This window comes from Artemia sp. Qi Xiang Cuo, chromosome 17 (assembly GCF_049724085.1).
Source record: "Artemia sp. Qi Xiang Cuo chromosome 17, ASM4972408v1, whole genome shotgun sequence".
In the NCBI taxonomy this organism is placed as follows: domain Eukaryota; kingdom Metazoa; phylum Arthropoda; class Branchiopoda; order Anostraca; family Artemiidae; genus Artemia; species Artemia sp. Qi Xiang Cuo.
The window spans coordinates 14,805,308-14,825,599 of NC_142810.1; the positions used below are offsets into that span (position 1 = coordinate 14,805,308).

At 36.9% G+C, this 20,292-nt stretch overlaps 2 protein-coding genes across 2 annotated transcripts in view; both read left to right on the plus strand.

Moving 5' to 3' along the window:
- The window catches only part of sdk (sidekick cell adhesion molecule), a 300,949-nt gene that overhangs the window by 141,322 nt on the left and 139,335 nt on the right, over positions 1–20,292 (plus strand). Inside the window, exons 8-9 of the mRNA XM_089103497.1 lie at positions 16,896–17,046; positions 18,466–18,593. Of these exons, the coding sequence (XP_088959623.1) occupies positions 16,896–17,046; positions 18,466–18,593 (279 nt within the window). The remainder of the gene's footprint in view (positions 1–16,895; positions 17,047–18,465; positions 18,594–20,292) is intronic.
- LOC148941928 (uncharacterized) lies at positions 1,960–7,126 on the plus strand. The gene is made up of 2 exons (XM_089103584.1): positions 1,960–3,786; positions 6,863–7,126. Exons 1-2 carry the CDS (start codon positions 2,197–2,199, stop codon positions 7,124–7,126), a joined length of 1,854 nt encoding a protein of 617 aa, XP_088959710.1. The 5' UTR covers positions 1,960–2,196.

The window sequence follows — 20,292 nt, forward strand, 5'->3', positions numbered from 1 at the left end:
TTTAAGGAGGGGGTAAGACCCCTTCGGATTTTTTTTTCCTAGGTTAGGTTTTCTCACAGTTTATAGAATTATCCAGTAAGTTTATCGCAGATCATTTCTGGTCTTCATTCTCGGTACGAACAAAAAGCTCCTCCCACTTATTTCTACATTAGCGGGTTAGTCTGTTTCCGTCTATCAATGAGAAATGGTTACAAAGTGCATTATTCGTAATAGCGGGTTTCCACTTGTTTCGTGTCCAAGAGAAATCTGACTTGTCTACCCGTGAAAAGATCTAATGCCGCTTATGTTTATATCTGCAAAAACGTTCTCTGGAGCACTCGCACCTTGGTCCGGGTTTTTATAATGGGTGAGATAGGGTATGATCATACTGCTAATTCTATAAACTGTGGGTTTTCTAAACAATCTTTTCGAAGTTTGCTAGAACTGTGATTTTTTGTCAGAGAACTTAAGCATTTTCATGATAATACTGGAGTAGTTTTCCTTCGTCCTAGCAGAGAAACTATTAAAAGTTTGAAACTTTGTTTTCAGCCTTCCTATTCTGCTCTTATTTCTTATAAGTATCGGAAATTTCTATTATGCATGGCTTATTTTCTCCCGGCTATATTTTCTGATGTCAAATATTCTTATAGCCTTTTCGAATCCTTGTAACTTTTATATTTGGCTTATTTTCTAGTTATGTTTTGGCCCAGAGCCAATTGAAATAATTAAAATTTATTCTTCTCTATGACTTTAAAGATACTATTTATTTATTTTAAGAAAGTGATTTCGCAAAACGATACACAAAGTGAAAAAAAAACTCAACAACGATAAGAAGAATTATAAAAGACATGAGAAAAAAAATGCGAAAAAGCTAACAACAGAACCAAAATTTGACGTTGGAACTCTCTCGATTCATTGCTGCGTATTAGGGTCACAAAAAAAAGAAGGCCAGCAAATATATATCTATATTTTGAATCACAGTATATATTATTTTATTTAAGAGAGCTAACGTAAAATATACTCTATTTGTATAGATCAGCGGCGGATCCAGGGGGGGCCGGGGGGGGGGCCTGGCCCCCCCCCCAAGATTTTCTGGCGCCCTCTCATCCATCGTGCAAACGACCCTTTTTTGTGAATGATTCAACTAAGGCCGACGCTATAAAAAAAAATCGGATACGCCGTCATTTTTTACTTTCTTTTTATCACATTATCTAAAGTTCAAATCCGACACTGCACGAATCATGATTATTGGGTTTATTTTTGGGACGTGCTAAACGAGTAAAACATTTTGTGAATGCTTACGAGAAACGCATGTCTTTGGGGAGTTGCGTGGGTGGTTAGATCCAACCGGCGGGAGGCTAGGCGCGAGCGACCCTGCCACTGCCTTCGGAGTGTTTTTGCTCCGTGTTTTAGACCAGTTAGATGGAAACGCATTTAAAATGGATCGGAAAAAAAAAAAATCAGGGCATGAATATAGAACAGAGAAGAAACAAAGAATGATGGCGGAAAGCCGTAAAGGATCGAGGGGCATCTCTGATTATTTTGCCAAGAAAGATCAGATTAAAGGTAAGCTTTTAAAGATAGAACAATAAGGAAGGAGTGTCGTTTAAAGTGGGTATCAACACTTCTAATTTCTAGCTTTAGCCTATTGTCGGATAGCTTTCCTGATAAGGCTCATTCGTCAAGATTCATCGCGTACCAGCTGCTTTTGTTGTTATATATTTCATACGGTCCCTCTTGTACAGTGTTCTTCGTATGCAATTTGTCCGAAGCGTTTGACCTGATTTTTACCAGCCCACTCGTCTCGCCTGACGGTTATGATATTGGCTTAAAGCAGTATTTTTACCGACACACTGTGTCAGCTCTGAAATTATCTTTCAAATTCTTGCAGTTAAAGCTCTCTCTTTAGCCTTGTAAACTTCGGTGATAATTGTTTCGGGTTTCAGCTCTTGAAAAATATTTGCTAGCATATGTCGGGGATCGGTTCTTGGGGTTGCAAATTAAATTAGTGATGTTTAGGGTGGTATTTTATTTTAAAGTCCGGGTTTCCTAGAAATAGTTTTGGGGTATGAAAGTTCAAGATTGTTGGGGGAGTTTAAAGTTAATGTTGCTGATTCAGTTTATTTTCAAATTTAGTTCCAATTCTGCCTTCACCATGTTGAGAGTTAAATCTACTAAAGCAAGCCATTATACAAAGTGTATATACGTTTACAATAAATGTCTTGTGCAAACTTTAAAAGAGAAACTTTTTTGTTAGATGTTGAGACGACGGCAACTTCTGATGCCCACTCTGAGTCGACGGTCGGAATGCACAAAAACGCATTCAGCCAGGAGAACGAACTGTCACCAACAACTCCGTCCACTTCACAGACGGCCTTCATAACAAACTTCGGCGAAACGACACACACTGATCAGCTGACTGAAGGATCAAGAAGCAGTACTCAAACCTTGGTGGTACATAGCCCAACACTGATTTCACAGTCCCCGCACCCGCAGCAGAATCAAAGCGCTATTTTTTCGCCTGAAACTGACTTCACGCCGTCGAATGACTTTGGTATTGCAGTAGCGCTAAAAGAGCGAAATCAGTTGTCTTCTGGCGAAATTATGTTTTTTATGAACGAAAGGTGGAAGCCGAAGAACCAATCTGATCTTCCAGTCTCGACACAAAAGAGAAAAGGTGGCGAAGTCAAGCGTCGCTTGAATACCGAACATCTTGCCCGGTATCCTTGGCTCGCAGTGAGTCGTCATCCAGACCCCGAAGGCCTGTGGTGCAGTGTTTGTGTTTTGATGAGGACCAACGAAAGCGGAGGAGGATGGTCGGCTTTATCTGGAGGCGGCGGAGGGCAAAAAATGGGAAAGTTGGTCTTGAAACCGCTAAAAGACTATTCGAAACTTACCGGGAAAGATGGTGCGCTGACAAACCATGCTGAAGCACAGTTTCACAAATACTGCCAGGAAAAAGCTGCCGCGCTGCTAACAACGTTTCAGCGCGGTAGTCAAGATCAAGATATCAGGAATGCTCTGGACTGTGAAAGGGTCAAGCAAATACAGCAGAACCGTGCAATCTTGAGAAGCGTTGTTGAAACTGTCAAGCTTTGCGGGGCACAGAATATCCCCCTTCGTGGCCACCGTGATGATGGCAAACTTGATATCCAAGACTCTGATGTCATTACAGCAGTAAACGACGGGAATTTCCGCCACCTACTTCGGTATCGGATTCAGAGTGGAGACTCGCAACTTAAAAATTTACTTGAAAATGCACCGAGCAACGCCAAATATACGAGTAAACAGATCCAGAATGAACTGATTGGAACAATTGGGGAAATGATAAAAACCGAAGTATTGATAAAAGCAAACAAAGCAACGGTTTGGTGTCTTCTTGCGGACGAGTCAACAGACAGGCAGACCAGGGAGCTGATGGTCATTGTTTGTCGTTATGTGTGTAAAACCGAGCAGGGATACGTGATTCGAGAAGATCCTTTTGCAGTTGTCGATGCCTTTCAAACCCTGTCAAGACTCGCTGGAGATGAGGAAAGTGACGACGGTAGAAGCATCGAAGAGAAGCTAGACGGCAAGAGCCTCGGGAAGCTGCTGTTGAGTGAGGTCAGGAAGTCAAATCTGGATTTGTCAAAGTGCGTTGGTCAAGGATACGACAAAGCTGCTAGCATGGCAAGCTTGACAAATGGTGCTGCTGCTGAAGTTAAACGCCAGTGTGAACTGGCAGATTACTTCCACTGTGTGAGCCATGCCACAAATCTCTCATGTTCAAAGATAGTTTCAGTTCCCATTCTGCGCAATGCCCAAGACGTTGTTCGAGACACAATTTGTCACTTCAGCTCAAGTGCCAAGAGAACAAGACTTCTAAAAAAGCATCTTATCGCGGACAAAGCTAAAACAGAGACACTCGTCAGTCTTTGTACCACGAGATTTGTAGAGAGACACGAAGCAATCAGCAGGTTTTGGGACTCCCTTCCGTCAATCGTTTCTGCTCTGCAGGAGATGGAAGGATGGCACGATCGAGAGGCAAGTAGCAGAGCTTATGCATTACGATCCTGCATTGAAAAATCAGATACACTCGTAGGACTGGTTTGCCTGAATTCGTTTTCGTCGATCATGAAACCTTTGGCCGAGTCACTACAACAGAAGGATGGTGACCTCGTGAGAGCCTTGTCCCTCATTAGCAGCGTGAAGGCAATACTGGAAGATATGCGATCACATGCCGAAACCAAATTCAGACTGCTTTACGAAGATCTTCTGAAAATGGCCGAAAAGATTGATGCTACCATCAAGGTAACGCAGCCACGCATAGCTTCACGTTCTACATACCGGGCAGGGGTACCCAAGATGGATCCAGAAAGTCATTATAGGATGGCGGCATTTATTCCAGCCCTGGACGCCATGCTGCTTGATTTTACGGAGCGGTTCAGCTGCCATTTTACGAATGCTGCAAAACTTTCAGCTTTGATCCCGGCTGTGGTTAATGGCAAACGCTGGGAGGACGTTCAGCCAGGGTACGAAAAGTACAAGGAGCTGCTCGTGGGTACGGAGATAGACGTTAAAACCGAGTTCGAGATTTGGAACAAGTATTGGTCTAAGGAAACCGTGCAAAAACCGAAAACAGCTATTTCAGCGCTGAACAGTTGTCAGGAAAATGTATTTCCCAACATCTTCGCATTGTTGACAATTCTCGCGACGCTTCCTGTGTCAACCTGTGAAGCAGAACGAATGTTTTCAAAGGTTGACAGGACATGTTCATCAATACGAAGCACGATGACTGAAGAGAGGTTGGAGGCTCTACTACTCATGCAGACTTACAGAGACGAACTGCCGAAAACAGACGATGCTATCGATATGTTCGCTCTCAGAAAAGCTCGCCGATTGAGTTTAGTTGTGTAGTGTGGTACTGTTTTTATTTTCTTTTGCTACGTTTTACCTTTATGAGCATATTTGGCAGTGTTTTCATATAAATAAAGAGCTATCAAATTAGTCCTGTATAATCAGTTTTTGGCGCCCTGTGTCCGGCGCGGCCCCCCCCAAGATTTTCCTCTAGATCCGCCGGTGGTATAGATCAATGAACATATAGATGTACCAGCGCGCAATATCTACGAACCCATTGTCCAGTGTGCAGTTACAGTTGCAGGGAGGCTAGATTTGACAGTTTTGACACATTTGACACATATATCTCAAATTCGAAAGAAATGAGAAGACTTTTTTTTTTATAAATGCTTATTCCAGATTACAATTACAATTTTACACAATTTTACAGTTTACAATTTTAGTAAAAGGCCGAGCACCAGCACTTATACTAAATGCATGCACATTGTCCAAAGGGCGTATTTTAAGAATAGATTACCCCCCCCCCCGGAAAACACCCCCCGACAAAAGTATTCCCTCGGAAAATAACTCTCGGAAATTCACATACCAGGGGGGAAACGGGAAATGATTGTTTTTGCCTGTTTCAAATTGGTATTCAGTTAGTTACTGGGGAAAGTTACTAGTTACTAATCTGATAATACACCATGCTTCAAATGTAAGTGCAATCCTCTCGGAACCATAGGACAATGTATTGCCGATGACAGCGATGGACTGGTGAGCTAGTTTAATTTTTCTGTTTTGTATGGTTTACCATTTTACTGTATTATCATACTGTATTTACCTATTTTTTAACCAGATTTACATGTTGCGAATGATATGAACTTGTGTGTTAGTTTTCGTTTTGCTGGTTACATCCTGATTCGAATCGTAGTCTGCCAATCTTCTACCAGTTTGAAGATGAAGGAGAACTTTTTTGGCGTCCTGACTTTTTTCCTTTAAATTTTTGTTTTCTATCTGTATGTAATCTCAAGCATGAATTGAGTGTTTGAAATTGGATTAGTTTTCAGTCCCTCCCGTTTTACTCGTGCTTGCCGTATGAGTTGCAATTGTTGTGATGCGTGGTTGCTGCGTTATTATACACATTTTTATGGATTAAATAACTTCTAATTTTAATTAAACACTTTTATTGAAGCCCCCAACCGTTTATAATTCTTATAATTTCTGACGGTTAATCCCTTGGTTTGTTTAAGGTATCTTGCTATTTTGGAAGTGCAGTTTTTTACTTTTTAAAGCTACTATTTTATTGCATGAATGACTAGATTTCCCTATCCCATGTTATAGGTCATGAATAGGTTCATAATTGGTTAATTTGTAAATATAAATGTGCTTGAACAAGATTTTCATAGCCCAAGGTTCTTGAATGCTGCTGAAGCCATTTGGGGCGTTGTCAAATCACAGCGTCTGGGATTGCTTTTCCACCATTGTGGATCCTCTCAGCTAAATATCAACCAGTGCAGATTCCCTATTAGTAAACGTAAAACCAAGATCATTCTACTGTTCTAGTTTTTTAATCCTTGTTTTGGAAATTTATGCGCGTTGCGTAGACTCAGATGAGTTATGTACGCAAGATTTTTTTTCTTCTTTTTTTGTGTGTGTGGGTGGGTGGGGGTGGGTGGGTGGGGAAAGCCCTAAAATAAGGTAATTTTATTTTATAATTTGAGTAATAAGTGAGTGGGAAAATGCAGGATTTTTTTCGGGGTGGGAGGGGAAAGCCATTTCCCTGTGTGTGTCTCCCTGTTTCAGGTAATGGCGACTTTCCAGTGGAAAACATAGGAAGTGCCAAATCAGTAATTTCGTTAATCAATGATAATAAATTCGTCAATTAATGATACTTTTATGATTAATGCTGTACAGTCTTGTGAGCCATGTGCAGACTTTCAAATAATCGTTATTAAGCGCAGACCTTCCAATGCAAAACATAGGAACTGGCGCATCAGTTTGTTCATTAGTCTATGATACTTTTACGATCAGTGTCTTATGGTTTTTCGAGCATGGTATACTCTTTCAGATAATCTTTATCAAGTGCAGACTTTCTACTGGACAACATATGAACTTCACATCGGTATGTTCATTACCTGCGCTGCTTTCGGGATCAAAGGCTTATACTTTTGTAATGGGGATTTTATTGTCAACAAAAAATAATTCTAAGTCTGTTAGCTTAAACTTTCAAGGTCTAACTAGATTCCCACCCAATCCAAAGAGAGTTGGCAGCTTTATAAGAGTGGAAATGGACGCCAGCATAGAAAATTCACCATCGCTAACTAGCGTTTGACGTTTTTTGGCAAATTTAAACTTGTTAATTGTTTTTTTTTTTCACCCAATCCCAAGAAAGTTGGCAGCTTTATAAGAGTGGAAATAAAAAAAATCACCATCGCTAAAAGCGTTTGGCGTTTTTTTGGAAAATTCAACCTGTTATTTTATTATTATTTTTCTGTTAAGGAACTGATTTTAGACTTATAGCCACGGTAATTTCTCTACTTACACTGATTGTGCTAATTTTACCCTATTATGACACGTGAAAAATGTCCAGAAATGCTAAGTGCCAGAGGGCGTTGGAGGTTTTTTTTGTTGACACTAGCTCCAGTTTCCACCCATGTAAGTTATCCATATTCTTTGAGTCAATTGAGAACCTCACAGCACGTTGCTTCTTTAACACCCCTTAGGGACATTAATCCCAGTTTGGGAACCTATGACTTTGGTCATAGTGTTTTGTAGCTATTATTATGGCCAATATTATTGAAGCTGAGTTAGGAAATGGTGTCTCTAGACGGTATTTTTGTTCTAAACCTGGACTCAAAAAAAAAAAAAAAAAAAAAAAAAAAAAAAAAAAAAAAAAAACAGTACTGTCAACACTCTGGCCACGTAATACCCGATTCCGAGAATTTTCATTTTAGTAGGTATTTCCCAGAACAAGCCAGAAATAAGAAGGTTTCATAAATAGCATAGCCTTCAAAAAGTGTCCTCTCACGTTGAAAATATTGATTGAATTTTAATGGCAGAGTTTCTACATAAAATCTTTATTGATATAAAGTAGCTCATATTTCCTTAATTTAATGTTGAACGCAAAAAGAAACATTGCAATAGAATTGAACATAAACTCAATGGATTGTTTCTTTTTTGTAGCATAAATCTGTAGAATTGATGTTAAATTTATAGAATTTTTTTGGAGTTAGAATTTCCCCCATGATGCCATTTGATTTCTGTCGGAATTCCCTTCAAACCTTTACTTTCTTTACTCTAAAATTCAACTTATGTGTTACTCTAATTCAACTTATCCTTCAAGGAAAGGTTCTCATTTAGGTATATATTTTTGATCTAAGTAAAATAATTTTTTTCAAATAAAAGGGGGCTGTCGCCCCAATCAACCCCGCGCTTGACACTTCAGTTCAGCGTTTTGTAGCAACGCTTAGATATATACAAGCTATTATTACCAGCCAAAAAATACAGTTTCTCTAATAGGAAGGGACATGTCATTTCCTCAGCGGCAAAATAGCATATTTAATGTTTTCCTCCAAATGGAGGAAGGCTGGAATTAAATCCCTACTTCATATTTGCCAGAAGCACCTCTCATGGAAAGTAAGAAAATGTGGGCTTAAAATGCAGTTTTTGGCTTTAATACCTCCCCCCTTTACAAGTGGAGCCAACAACCTCCAACCTAATAGCTGGTGCGCAACTGGCTTAACTGTATAGTCGTTTCTTTACTGGATAAAAGGTCTATGATGAACATTTTTGGAATGCATGTACATTTAGGGACTTACCACTATGGCTTTCTAAACGGAGGCTTTTTATGTAGCCTTTTGATTTTCTTTTATAACCTGATTGGCTATCTTAGAAGTTTTGCTTCCTAACATTTATGGTTTGATCGAGCCAAAATTATTGTTGTGACCTTTTATTACCTAAAAATAACCCGAGAACTTAAATTTTAGTTTGAATAAACCCCTTCCCCCAAAAATAAAATTTACAACCACTGGCTCAGCACGGTCAACCCCCCCCCCCCAAAAAAAAAAAAACATCCATGACCATTATTTTTGGGGAAAATACCAAATTTTGTAGTTTTACAGATAGGGACATGAATGATAGGGATATGCTTCTCAGATATAGATTTTGTCATGTAGTGGGTTTACCCTCCTTTTTATGGGCGTTTTCCCCTTCATGCCGAAGTTCTGTGAATTTATTCATGCTAATAATTTTTTGAGAGGTTTGCCTTAAACCCAATTAATCAACATGTTTGGAATCACCAAAAAAGATAACTTTCTTTTTTTGGTGGTATATTACTTGCTTCTTTTATTTTTGGTTGCTGGTTACAGGTTCTCTTTATTCACACTGGTCGTGTGTAAAAAAATTTTCAGACATATATATATATATATATATATATATATATATATATATATATATATATATATATATATATATATATATATATATATATATATATATATATATATATATATATATATATGTGAAAAATTTTGTACACACAACCAGTGTGAACAAAGAGAACCTGTCACCAGCAACCAAAAATAAAAGGCATGTCAGAGGCAACGCTATAGCGTTGCCTATAGTAAAGGCCATACGGCTCCAATGTTTTATTATTTATTTATTTTTTTACCAGAGGCACTTCATATGGAAGGGAACTTCATCGTAGAAACTTCAAAGGGGGCTCATTCGATTGGAAATTGAGAGTTCTAGTGCCCTTTTTAAGGGTCAAAAGTAATTTGAAGGCAACTGATACCCCTTCCACGCCCACCAGTTCCCCAAACACATCCAATCAAAATTTTGAGATAACCATTTTGTTCAGCGTAGTTGATTTCTAGATAGAAATTATGTTTTTGAGAGGACACTCCCCACAACCCTCAGGGAGAGGTCTGTAAGCTATATCCCAGGGGCATATAAGGTTTTTTATTGAAAGCTTCATCATAAAAAATACAGAAAGGACTCATTTAATTGGAAACACAAAGGGTTAGAGCTTTTTCTATTAGTCAAAAGCGATTCGGGGGCAATTAACCCCCCTCTCTCGGCGATCTTTCCCCCAAACACGTCCCATCAAAATTTAGAGATAGTCATTTTGTTCAACGTTGTTGAAATTCAGGTAATTAGCTCATTTAGGTTGACAACTCCCACGCTCCTTAGGGCAAGGGTTGTAATTATGCCCTGGGGGTATATAAGTTGTTTTTTTTATAGAAAGCGTTGTCATAGATATTTCAAAAATGGCTCATTCGATTGGAAATTGAAGTTGCTAGTGCAGTTTTTAATAGTCGAAAGATATTAGAAGGCAACTAACCCCCCTCCCACACCCATCATGTCTCCCTTAACAAAAACTTTGCATTGTGAGATCGATATGTTGTTAAATTCTATCTAAAGTTCTGTAAATTGTACCTTTGAGCAGGACACTCCCCCAACAATTTTCAGGGCAAGGGTTAAAAGTTATACCCTGGGGGCATATATGTTTCTTAAGGAGGGAATGCTCTTAAAAACTTCAGAGGGCTCATTTGATTGGAAATTGAAAGTTCTAGTGCACATTGTAACGTCAAGAGATATCAGTGGGTAACCAGCCCCCCCACGCTCTTTTTTCCAAATGCACCCGATAAAAATTTTGAGATAGCTGTTTTGTTGAAAATAGTTCAAAGATCATAAAAAAAACTCCAGTGTCGACACAACCTACAGCGCCCGGAGGCAGGCGTTGTAAGTTATGCCCTGGGGGCATATATGGGTCTTGTGGAAAGGATGCTCGTATATACTTCAGAGAGAGCTCATTTGATTAGAAATAGAAAGTTCTAGTTCATTTTTTAAGATTCAAAAGAGATTGGAGGGCACCTAGTCCCCCCACCCCTCCACGCCCTTTTTTCTCAAACCCATCTGATAAGAACTTTGAGATAGCCTTTTTAAAAATCGTTCAAAGACCATATAATGAAAACTCCGGGGGTGACAAAGCCCCTCAGGGCCCGAGGACATGTGCTGTAAGTTATTCCCTGGGGGAATGTATTGTCCTTATGGAACGAACACTTGTAAAAACTTCAGAGAGGGCTCATTTGATTAGAAATTGAAAGTTCTAGTTGACTTTTTAAGATTCAAAATAGATTGGAGGGTACCTAGCCCGCTAACCCCTCCACGCCCTTTTTTCTCAAACCCATCTGATGAGAACTTTGAGATAGCCATTTTTTTTTAAAATAGTTCAAAGACCATATAACGAAAAACTGGGGTCGACACAGCGCCCCCCCCCCCCAGGGCACGAAGGCAGGCGTTGTAAGTTATGCCCTGGGGGAATATATGGTTCTTATGGAAGGGATGCTCGTAAAAACTTCAGAGAGGGCTCAGTTGATTGGAAATTGAAAGTTCTAGTTCAGTTTTTTAGAGTCAAAAGAGATTTGAGGGCAACTACCCTCCCCCTCCCCCACGCCCTTTTTTCCCCGAATACATCCGATAAAAATTTTGAGATATTCATTTAAGTCAAAAACTGTTCAAAAGTCAGATAACAAAAACTCAGGTGTCAACACAACCCCCCAGGGCCCGGGGGCAGGCGTTGTAACTTATGCCCTGGGTATATATGGTTCTTATGAAAGGGATACTTGTATAAACTTCAGAGAGGGCTCATTTGATTGGAAACTGAAAGTTCGAGTTCACTTTTTGATAGTCACAAGAGATCCGAGGGCAGCTAGCCCCCCCCACACCTTCTTTTCCCAAACCCATCTGATCAAAATTTTGAGATAGACATTTAAAAAAAAAAAGTAGTTCATAAGTCGGATAAGAAAAACTCCGGTGTCAATACACCCCCAAGGGCCCGGGAGAAGGCGTTCTAAGCTCTGCCCTGAGGGCATGTATGGTTATTATGAAAGGGACGCTCGTATAAACTTCATAGAGGGCTTATTTGATTGAAAATTTAAAGTCCTATTTCACTTTTTAAGAGTAAAGAGATTTAAGGGCAAATACCCCCCCCCACCCACATGCTCTTTTTTCCCCGAACCCATCCGCTACAAATTTGGATGTAGCCGTTTCTTTTAAATTATTCGAAAGTTGGATAACAAAAACTTCCGTGTTACCAGAACGCTACAGGGCTCAGGGGGTTAGCGTTGTAAGTGTTGTTCTGGAGGCGTGAATAGTTATCATGAAAGGGATGCTCGTATAAAATTCAGAGAGGGCTCATTTGATTGGAAATTGAAAGTTCTTCCTCACTTTTTAAGAGTCAAAAGATATCCGAGGTCAACTAGCTCCGCCCCCCCTCCCACACATCTTTTTTCCCCAAGCCTATCCGGTAAAAATTTTAAAATAGCTGTTTCATTAAAAATAATTCAGAGGTCAGATAAGAAAAACTCTTGTGTCGACGCAACCCCCCATGGCCCAGAGGCAGGCGTTGTAAGTAATGCTCTGGGGGCATATATTGTTTTTATGGAAGGAATGCTTGTATAAACTTCGAAGAGGGTTCATTTGATTGGGAATTGATATTTTTTGTTCACTTTTTACAAGTCAGAAGAGATTGGAGGGCAACTAGCCCCCCCCCCCCCACCACCCTCCACGCCCTAAATGCATCAGATAAAAATTTTGAGATAGACATTTTGTTAAAAATAGTTCAAAGTTCAGATAACAAAAATTCCGGTGTCGACATCACCCCCCAGGTCCCAAGGGTAGGCGTTGCAAGTTATGCCCTGGGGGCATATATGGTTTTTATGGAAGGGAGCTCGTATAAACTTCATAGACGGCTCATTTTACTGGAAATTGAAAGTTGTAATTCCCTTTTCAAGAGTAAAAAGTAATCGGAGGGCAGCTAGCCTCCCCCCACACTCCATTTATTTTTAGTTTTCCCAGACGCACTTCATATAGAAGGGGTTGTCGTAAAAACTTCAAAGGGGGCTCAGTTCAAAGGGGGCAAACTTTTTTCGCTTTGATATTGTTACTTTGATACCAGTTTTTATACTTCGTTGAAGATTTGATTTTTTTTTTTGAAATAAGGAATTTTTAAAAACTTGAAAATTTTTCAATAAAAGACGAACAAAAATTAATTAAAAAAAAAACTTTCCGAAAAATTGGTTTTTCAAAGAAAAGTAAAGGTCATTTTAAACTTAAGCTTAGCAGATACCAATACCTTCTAAAATTCCAACTCAAAACGGCCAGAAATAACCATTAAAGAATAAATGAATCCCAGAACGAACAGAAATTAAATAAATGATCATAGGAAAAAAAAAACAACAAGTAATGATATAAATGAATAAGTAGATTTTAAAGCGAGTCATGCTAGGATTGAATATAAAAATCAAGCTTAAAACGACAAAAAATATTTGCTCTTGAAGTATAAATGAAACTCAAAACGAACAAAAATTAAATAAAAATCAATGCAAACAAATATAGAACAGATACTAATATAAATGAGTAAATAAATCTTAAAACAAGTGAAGTTTAAATTGAATATGCAAATCAAGCTTGAACGAACAAAATCACTGCAAACAAGAGTTTGCCTCCTTCTCTCACTGTAAAAGTCTAAAACCTACTGCGTCATTGGCGCTTTACTGAAAACTATATGCGTCTTGAACAGTATTTTTTTTCAACGCTGTAAGAACTGGAAAAGAAAATATTTATAATATAATTCGTTTTCCGTTAAGCGCCATTGACGCAGTAGGCTTTTGAGTTTTATTTACAGATAAGGAAGGGGCAGTATCCAAACTCTTGTTTGTAGTGAAACTATATTCGTCTTGAACAGCCATATATATATATATATATATATATATATATATATATATATATATATATATATATATATATATATATATATATATATATATGTATATATATATATATGTATAGACTATTCTTTTGATTTTTAGTATTGTGGGACCGCCGCGCTCTTTATTTACACTTCGTTACCACGGACTGTTTGATTACTAGCAGGGTCTATAGCTTAAAGTTGAAAACGGAATGGCGTTTCCAAATGACATTTTTTGTTCTAAATTTAGCGCACCTGATAAGGAACTTGGAGAAACAGCAGAATCAGCACTCAAGCAGTGTAATTTAGGGAATCCCTTTCATTTCCCTGAGTTGAATATTTGTGTCGCTTCATTTGACCGCAAATATGGACATTCTTGTCCCTAGAAGAGTCCTGATGTGAATTTGCTGGTGGGTAATAAAGTATTTATTTAGATGAGAAAGAAGGAATAACTTTGTGAAATGGGTTTTGTCGTTATGAATGATTTGGGAAATTTGAGTTGGAAAGCACCAGCTGTCGCAATTTATGAAGGGAAAAAATCATAACCCTTTTATGCTATATTTGCAAACACAAGAGAATCTGGAAGGGAATTTCATTGAAATAATGTTGTTTGTTTTCAAGAAGTTTGTGTGAATAAATTAACATAATATTTTGCACTTGGAGTCAAAATTTTATAGCTCTAAGGTCCAAAGTAAGCTCAATCATCAACAAATTGCCTTTTGTAAATTTCGTTAGTCTTAAGTTGGCTGCAGACATTTTGGATTGCCTTCTCTATGGAGGGACCTTTCCAAATATGCGAGTGCGACTCAGTGCGAGTGCAAAGTCTCCCTGCACGTATTCCGGTTGTACCGGTTTTATACATAGATGAAAGCTTTTTTCTACGACATATTTCGCAGCGCTAGGCTACCTAAAACCTATGGGTTGATTTGCTCATAGACCGGGTTTGACAACCCTAGAATCGTTTCTGTCCACATTCGTTTAAAAGATTCAACAGAGGTCTTCAGGAACAGCCTCTTTCCTCGGGAAACCATTTCGGTAGCTGCTCTTCAAGTTATCAGTACGGAATGTCCCTTCTTGTACATAATCCGACCGTACTCTATTTTTGTGCATGTTCTTTATTGGCTAACAAGTTGTTTAGATACCGAATTGATTAAATTGAATCAAACAGTTCGTGATAACGAACTGTTAGTAAGGAGCGATCCGGCTCAATAGTAAACAACACTAAAAAAACGGAATTTTGATACCAGTAGATACATCAAAAGAATCGGTTTTTATGCTCAAATATAAAAGTTTCATCAAGTTTGGTCTTACCCATCAAAAGTTACGATACAAAAAAAATTTGCCTTATCTTCGAAAAAGGGGGGAAACACCCCCTACCAATGATAAAATCTCAACCAAAATTAAACTATTAGATGCGGCGTGCTTAAGAAGTCCGTTGGAAATCCTCCAAATTTCTTTCTGCAAAAACTAAAAATTTTGTATTTTTTGGCTGAAAGAAGATCATGGATGTGTGTTTATTTGTTTTTTTTCCCCAGGGGTGATCGTATCGATCCAGTGGTCTTAGAATATCGCGAGAGGGCTCATTCGAACGGAAATTGGAAGTTCTAGTGCGTAGAAATTTGGGAGGATAATTGATTTTTTTCTGTCATTTAGCTTATTAAATGATATTGGACGAACTGTTCATCCTTGTTGGCTGAATTTTCAAATCAAATTTTGAAAATATTTAGTTCTACTGTGTCAAACTCTCAAACTTAAGGGCAAGACAGCCGTAGCGTTTTCTTTCACGTTTCAAGAGTTTGCACGCAGGAATAATAAGCTGGTTCTTTCGCAGAAACGGTAGCGTAGTCTCGGAAAATTGTTTTGAATTTTTGAAATATGGGCACTCAACGAAGACAATTTTCTTCCCAACTCATTAAGTGGCAAATAAAGTGAGCTAGTAAGTTAACTCGAGAAATCATATACGGAAACAATTCTAGAATAGTTTCTGGAATAGTTATAAAAACTATATGCGTATTGATCAGTCTTGGAAAGTATAAAAAACATCAAATTGAATATTTGATGTGTAATGATATTAATTGTTGAAAGATCCATCAGTTCAAGAATTTTTTTTTCACTGTAATTTAATTTGTATTTTCAATGCTGTAAGAACTGGAAAATAAAATATTTGTAATACAATTCGCTTTCAGTTAAGCGCCAATGACGCAGTAGGCTTTTGGTTTTTATTTACAGTTAAGGAAGGATGGAGTATCCAAACACTTGTTCGTAGTGAAACTATATTCGTCTTGAACAGCTTTAAAAAGAGCTAATAAATTAAACTGGATATTTGATGTATAATGATATTAATTTCTGAAAGCTCATCAGTTCATATTATTACTATAATTTTAATGTTTATTTTCAATATTAAGTACAAAAGAAAGTGTCATAAAATTCGTTTTCAGTAAAGTGCCAATGACGCAGTAGGTTTTAGACTTTTACAGTGAAAGAAGGAGGTCATACCAAAACTTTTGTTTGTGGTTATTTTTGTTCATTTCAAGCTTGATATGCATATTCAATTTAAGTTTCACTCGTTTTAAGGTTTACTGATTCATTTATATCAATATCTACTGTATGTTTATTTGCATTGATTGTTTATTTAATTTCTGTTCGTTTTAAGTTTCATTTATGCTTCAATAGGAAAATATTTTTTTCGTTTTATGCTTGATTTTCATATTCAATCTTAGCATTAATCGCTTTAAAATCTATTTATTCATTTATATTGTTACTTGTTGTATGTTTTTTTGCTATGATTGTTTATTTAATTTCTGTTCTGTTTGGGTTTCATTTATTCTTTAATAGTAGTTTCTGGTCGTTTTGAGTTTGAATTATTACAGATATTTGTATCTGCTGAGCTTAAGTTTAAAATGGCCTTTACTTTTCTTTGAAAAATTTATTTTTCGGAAAGTTTTTTTTTAATTAATAAATAATAAAACATTGGAGCCGTATGGCCTTTACTCTAGGTACCGCTATAGCGTTGCCTTTGATTATTGATAGTATAGTTTATTATTATTATTATTAATTAATTATTAGTTGATTAATAAATTAGTCAATTATTAGAAAATAATTAATTATTAGCAAATTGGTAATATAATTTTAATAATAATTAATATAGAACAGTCAGATTTTGAGTCGTTAGATTGAATAAAAGCGGCAGTCTTTAGCTATAAAACGCGACATCTGTCCTGTCCTTAAATACACAAGTATGTAAATTCGTCCTTGTATTTTCGTCTGAATATCAGGAATGCTCGATATTAATTCTCTTGTGAGCTCGGAATTATTGGTATTAAATGGTGCTAACTTCTCTCTCTTTCAGAAAAGCCAGTTTTAGTTGAAAAGGTATCCCCAGAAACTGCCGGAGACTTTGGTCGACCTTTAAGCTTACCATGCGAATCAACAGGAAATCCGACTCCTATTATTACTTGGTATCGAAATGGCGAAAATATCGGAAATATTACTGGTCACAAGTAAGTAAACATATGTCTTTTTTATCATTATCGTCAATCATCTAAGATAATATTATAGAAATTTCGTCATTTCCAGCGCTTTGGAGATATAAAGGATTTCAGATTTCTCCAGTTCCTATGTAAAAAAAAAAAAAAAATCAGAATTATTTTTTCATTACACATGAAAATGAAAGGCCGTAACAGGTTTTCATTTTGAGTATTTTTTTTTATGTAAACCTTCCCCCCCTCCATTTTTTGAGTAAAACCCCCTCCGAAAACAAATCCTGGGTACGGCCTTATTACGCTGTATTACTCTTTACTCCATAGGGGAAGAGAAAACAAACCTGCCGATACACTGGAATTGACACTATCCTACCTCCAAATGGGCTCCGATTGAAACTATTCTATCTCCTAATGCGCTCCGATTGACATCATCCTACCTCCAAATGTGCTCCGATTGAAACTATCCTATCTCCAAAACCACTACTTCTCATGAGAGCTTTTGAAGTTTTTAAGATTGCTTTTACAGTACTTCAAAAAGAGGTTACGGGAGAGCAACCTAACTGTAGAGCTTATCCATGTAGATCAAAATTTACTGCTAGAAACTATCCAAAGTTCAGATAAGGACTTGAATAGTTTCAGGATGTGATAAAAGCACCTTTTTCGGCGCTTTTGAAGACATATAGTGGTGATGTGCCAATTCTGACAGAAAATGCGGATTCAGCACAAAATTTCGCACAATATAGACTACTATTCTGTTTTTTCAATTTTTGGAGATGCGATAGTTTCAATGGGAGCCCATTTGGGGGTAGGATAGTTTCATTCCGGTGTAGCGCACCATTGGGGTCAATATATCTTGTCGGTTATTTTAATGTACTATACATAATATGTAATATATTAAATGTATGATTTTAACCTTCAGTTGCTGTAGATACTGTCATGTATTTTATACCAAAATATAAGCTGCATTATTCAGGTATAGGAATGTATTTTTTTTTTTTTTTTACTATTTTTTTTTTTTTAGAATATAAATCCAGTTAAAAACTTATTTTAATCTCGTATAAAGCCTAAAGACAGGTATGAACTCCTCTTTACATGACAACATAGGATTTGGCTAATTCTTAAGTTTCCTTAAGTTTAATTTAAGTTAATTTAATTTCAATTTAAGTTTAATTTAAGTTTCTTAAGTTTTTTTGCCGTTTGTCGTAGACATTGAAAGACACTTTTTCAATGACTCGTAAAAAAAAGAAAGAAAGAAAAAAAAAGTTTGATAGGCCTAATATGAGTTAAAAGACAATTACGTTTTCCAAAATTTTCCCGAAAATTGAATTATACAAACGTTAACACTAAACACAATCGTTAACTTTGGTTAACTTTCATTTTCGAGGAAATTTTTGTACCCAAGAAATTCCGCACTGCTCAAGCGACATTTTCTTTAAGGTTTGTTGTTGCTGAGGATGGTTCACTAATTATAAATAATGTCAAAACAGAAGATAATGGGATGTATCAGTGCTTCGCCAGGAATAAAGCAGGGGAGGCAACGGTATATACTTGGCTCAAAGTCAAAAGTAAGTATATTAAACCATTGACTTTCCACTATGCCATTTTTTATTCGTAGTCTGTGTCCTCTATGGCAAATGTATTTGTTGTTCCTGGCAGCAGCTAAGACCCATATCCGTTTCACCGCGCTTCGCGGCTTTGCCGTATTGGAGAGGTGGAAACGGTGGTTTTTTTTTACCGAACCTGGAATCCGCTAGGCCAATTGTGTGACGGGTTCTGTGGTTATCTGAATTCCAAAAAGCACCAAAATCTTGAACGCCATGGTGAGCCGATGGCTTGTAATATGAAACAAGTAAATTACCGCACAGACAACTGGTAAAAAGAAGTCTGGTGACTTAAACACTTTCTGTTCCTTTGATTGGTTAAAAATTTTGCACAGATTGTGCAATCAGGTTTCAAAGTTGGGGTTATTTGAATGTTACAAAGAACGGATTAGATTGCATTTCTGAGATACTTCCCACAAGTAAAATGTTTGGCTCACAAGACTACGTTACAAAAGCAAACTAGTGAAATTAAGGCACACTTTTCATTATTAGCTCTCTGATTCAGGGCCGTATCCAGGATTGTTTTTTCGGGTTGGGGGGGTAGGCCTACTAAAGGTTTTTTGGGGGGTGGGGGGTTGCAAAAAAACTTCAAAAAACGCATAAAAAATTTGTTTATATTCATTTCTGTAACCTTTTTGCGAGTCGGACAAACATTTAGGGGGGGGGGGTCGACATTTAAAATTTAAAATTTTATTTACATTTTACACGCCAAAATAGAAAAAAATACTTGCCGCATATTATTGGAATTGCTGGTCATGAATCTTAATATAACGATCTTAATATTTATATTTTCTATTTATATTTTCTAAAATATTAAGATTATAATAATCTTAATATTTTCTGTAGAGTATATAATTAATCTTAATTAATAAACAATTTCGTAACATTAAAGAAAAGAAAGAAAAGCAAATTGATGTAATTTTTCAGGCTCTAGAGGGTACCGTAGGATGCCAAAACCTGCTTTTTCGTATTATCTCTTTGATCCTTATGGTCCCCTATTTTTACTATATAGTTATTTTAAAGAGTGTACGATTTTTTAAACAATAAACCAATTATCATATGATTTTTTTTTAAATGGACTCTTTTAAAATCAATTTCTGAAAGAAAAGGAAATTGATGTAGTTTTTTCCTTTTTTTCCAATTTTAATTTTCTTCTCCTTTCAGGTTTTCGCGTCACTTTTAATTGAAAAAAAAAAAAATTTTTTGTAAATATGTTTCTTTAGTTTAAGTACTTGGGACAGAAGCAGACGTGTTTAAGACCAGTTTTTCTTTTAACTTTATAGATAAGGAAATAGGGTTAACTAATTTTGATAAAGAATTCAGATCTTGTCGATTTTCAGCATTGAAAATCTATCTATCTTCAAAGTACTTCAGAATTTCCCTAAATTCTTCTTAAACACGAATATGCTACGTATCTTATATCTTAGAGGGGAAATGCCTTTAAAATAACCCATTTTTGGGTAACTAATTTCAATACCAATAATTCTTCTTCTTGTGATTTGAGTGGATGCAATAAAGGCCACAAACTGATACTGATTATAAGAATTTTGGCGCGAAATTAATTGTCGGTAATTTCGTCCAGGAACACGGTTGCTTGACAAATTCTCCAAAAGGCACTAGGAGATTAACGCCTGTGCCAAGCCTTTTTTTTTTTTTTTTTTTT

Excerpts from the sequence above, each read along its gene's own strand:
- LOC148941928 (XM_089103584.1), top strand. The coding sequence starts at position 2,197 with ATGTCTTGTGCAAACTTTAAAAGAGAAACTTTTTTGTTAGATGTTGAG. Across the intron at positions 3,787-6,862 it reads TTCTGCGCAATGCCCAAGAC|ATAATCTTTATCAAGTGCAG; the intron begins GTTGTTCGAGAC and ends ATACTCTTTCAG.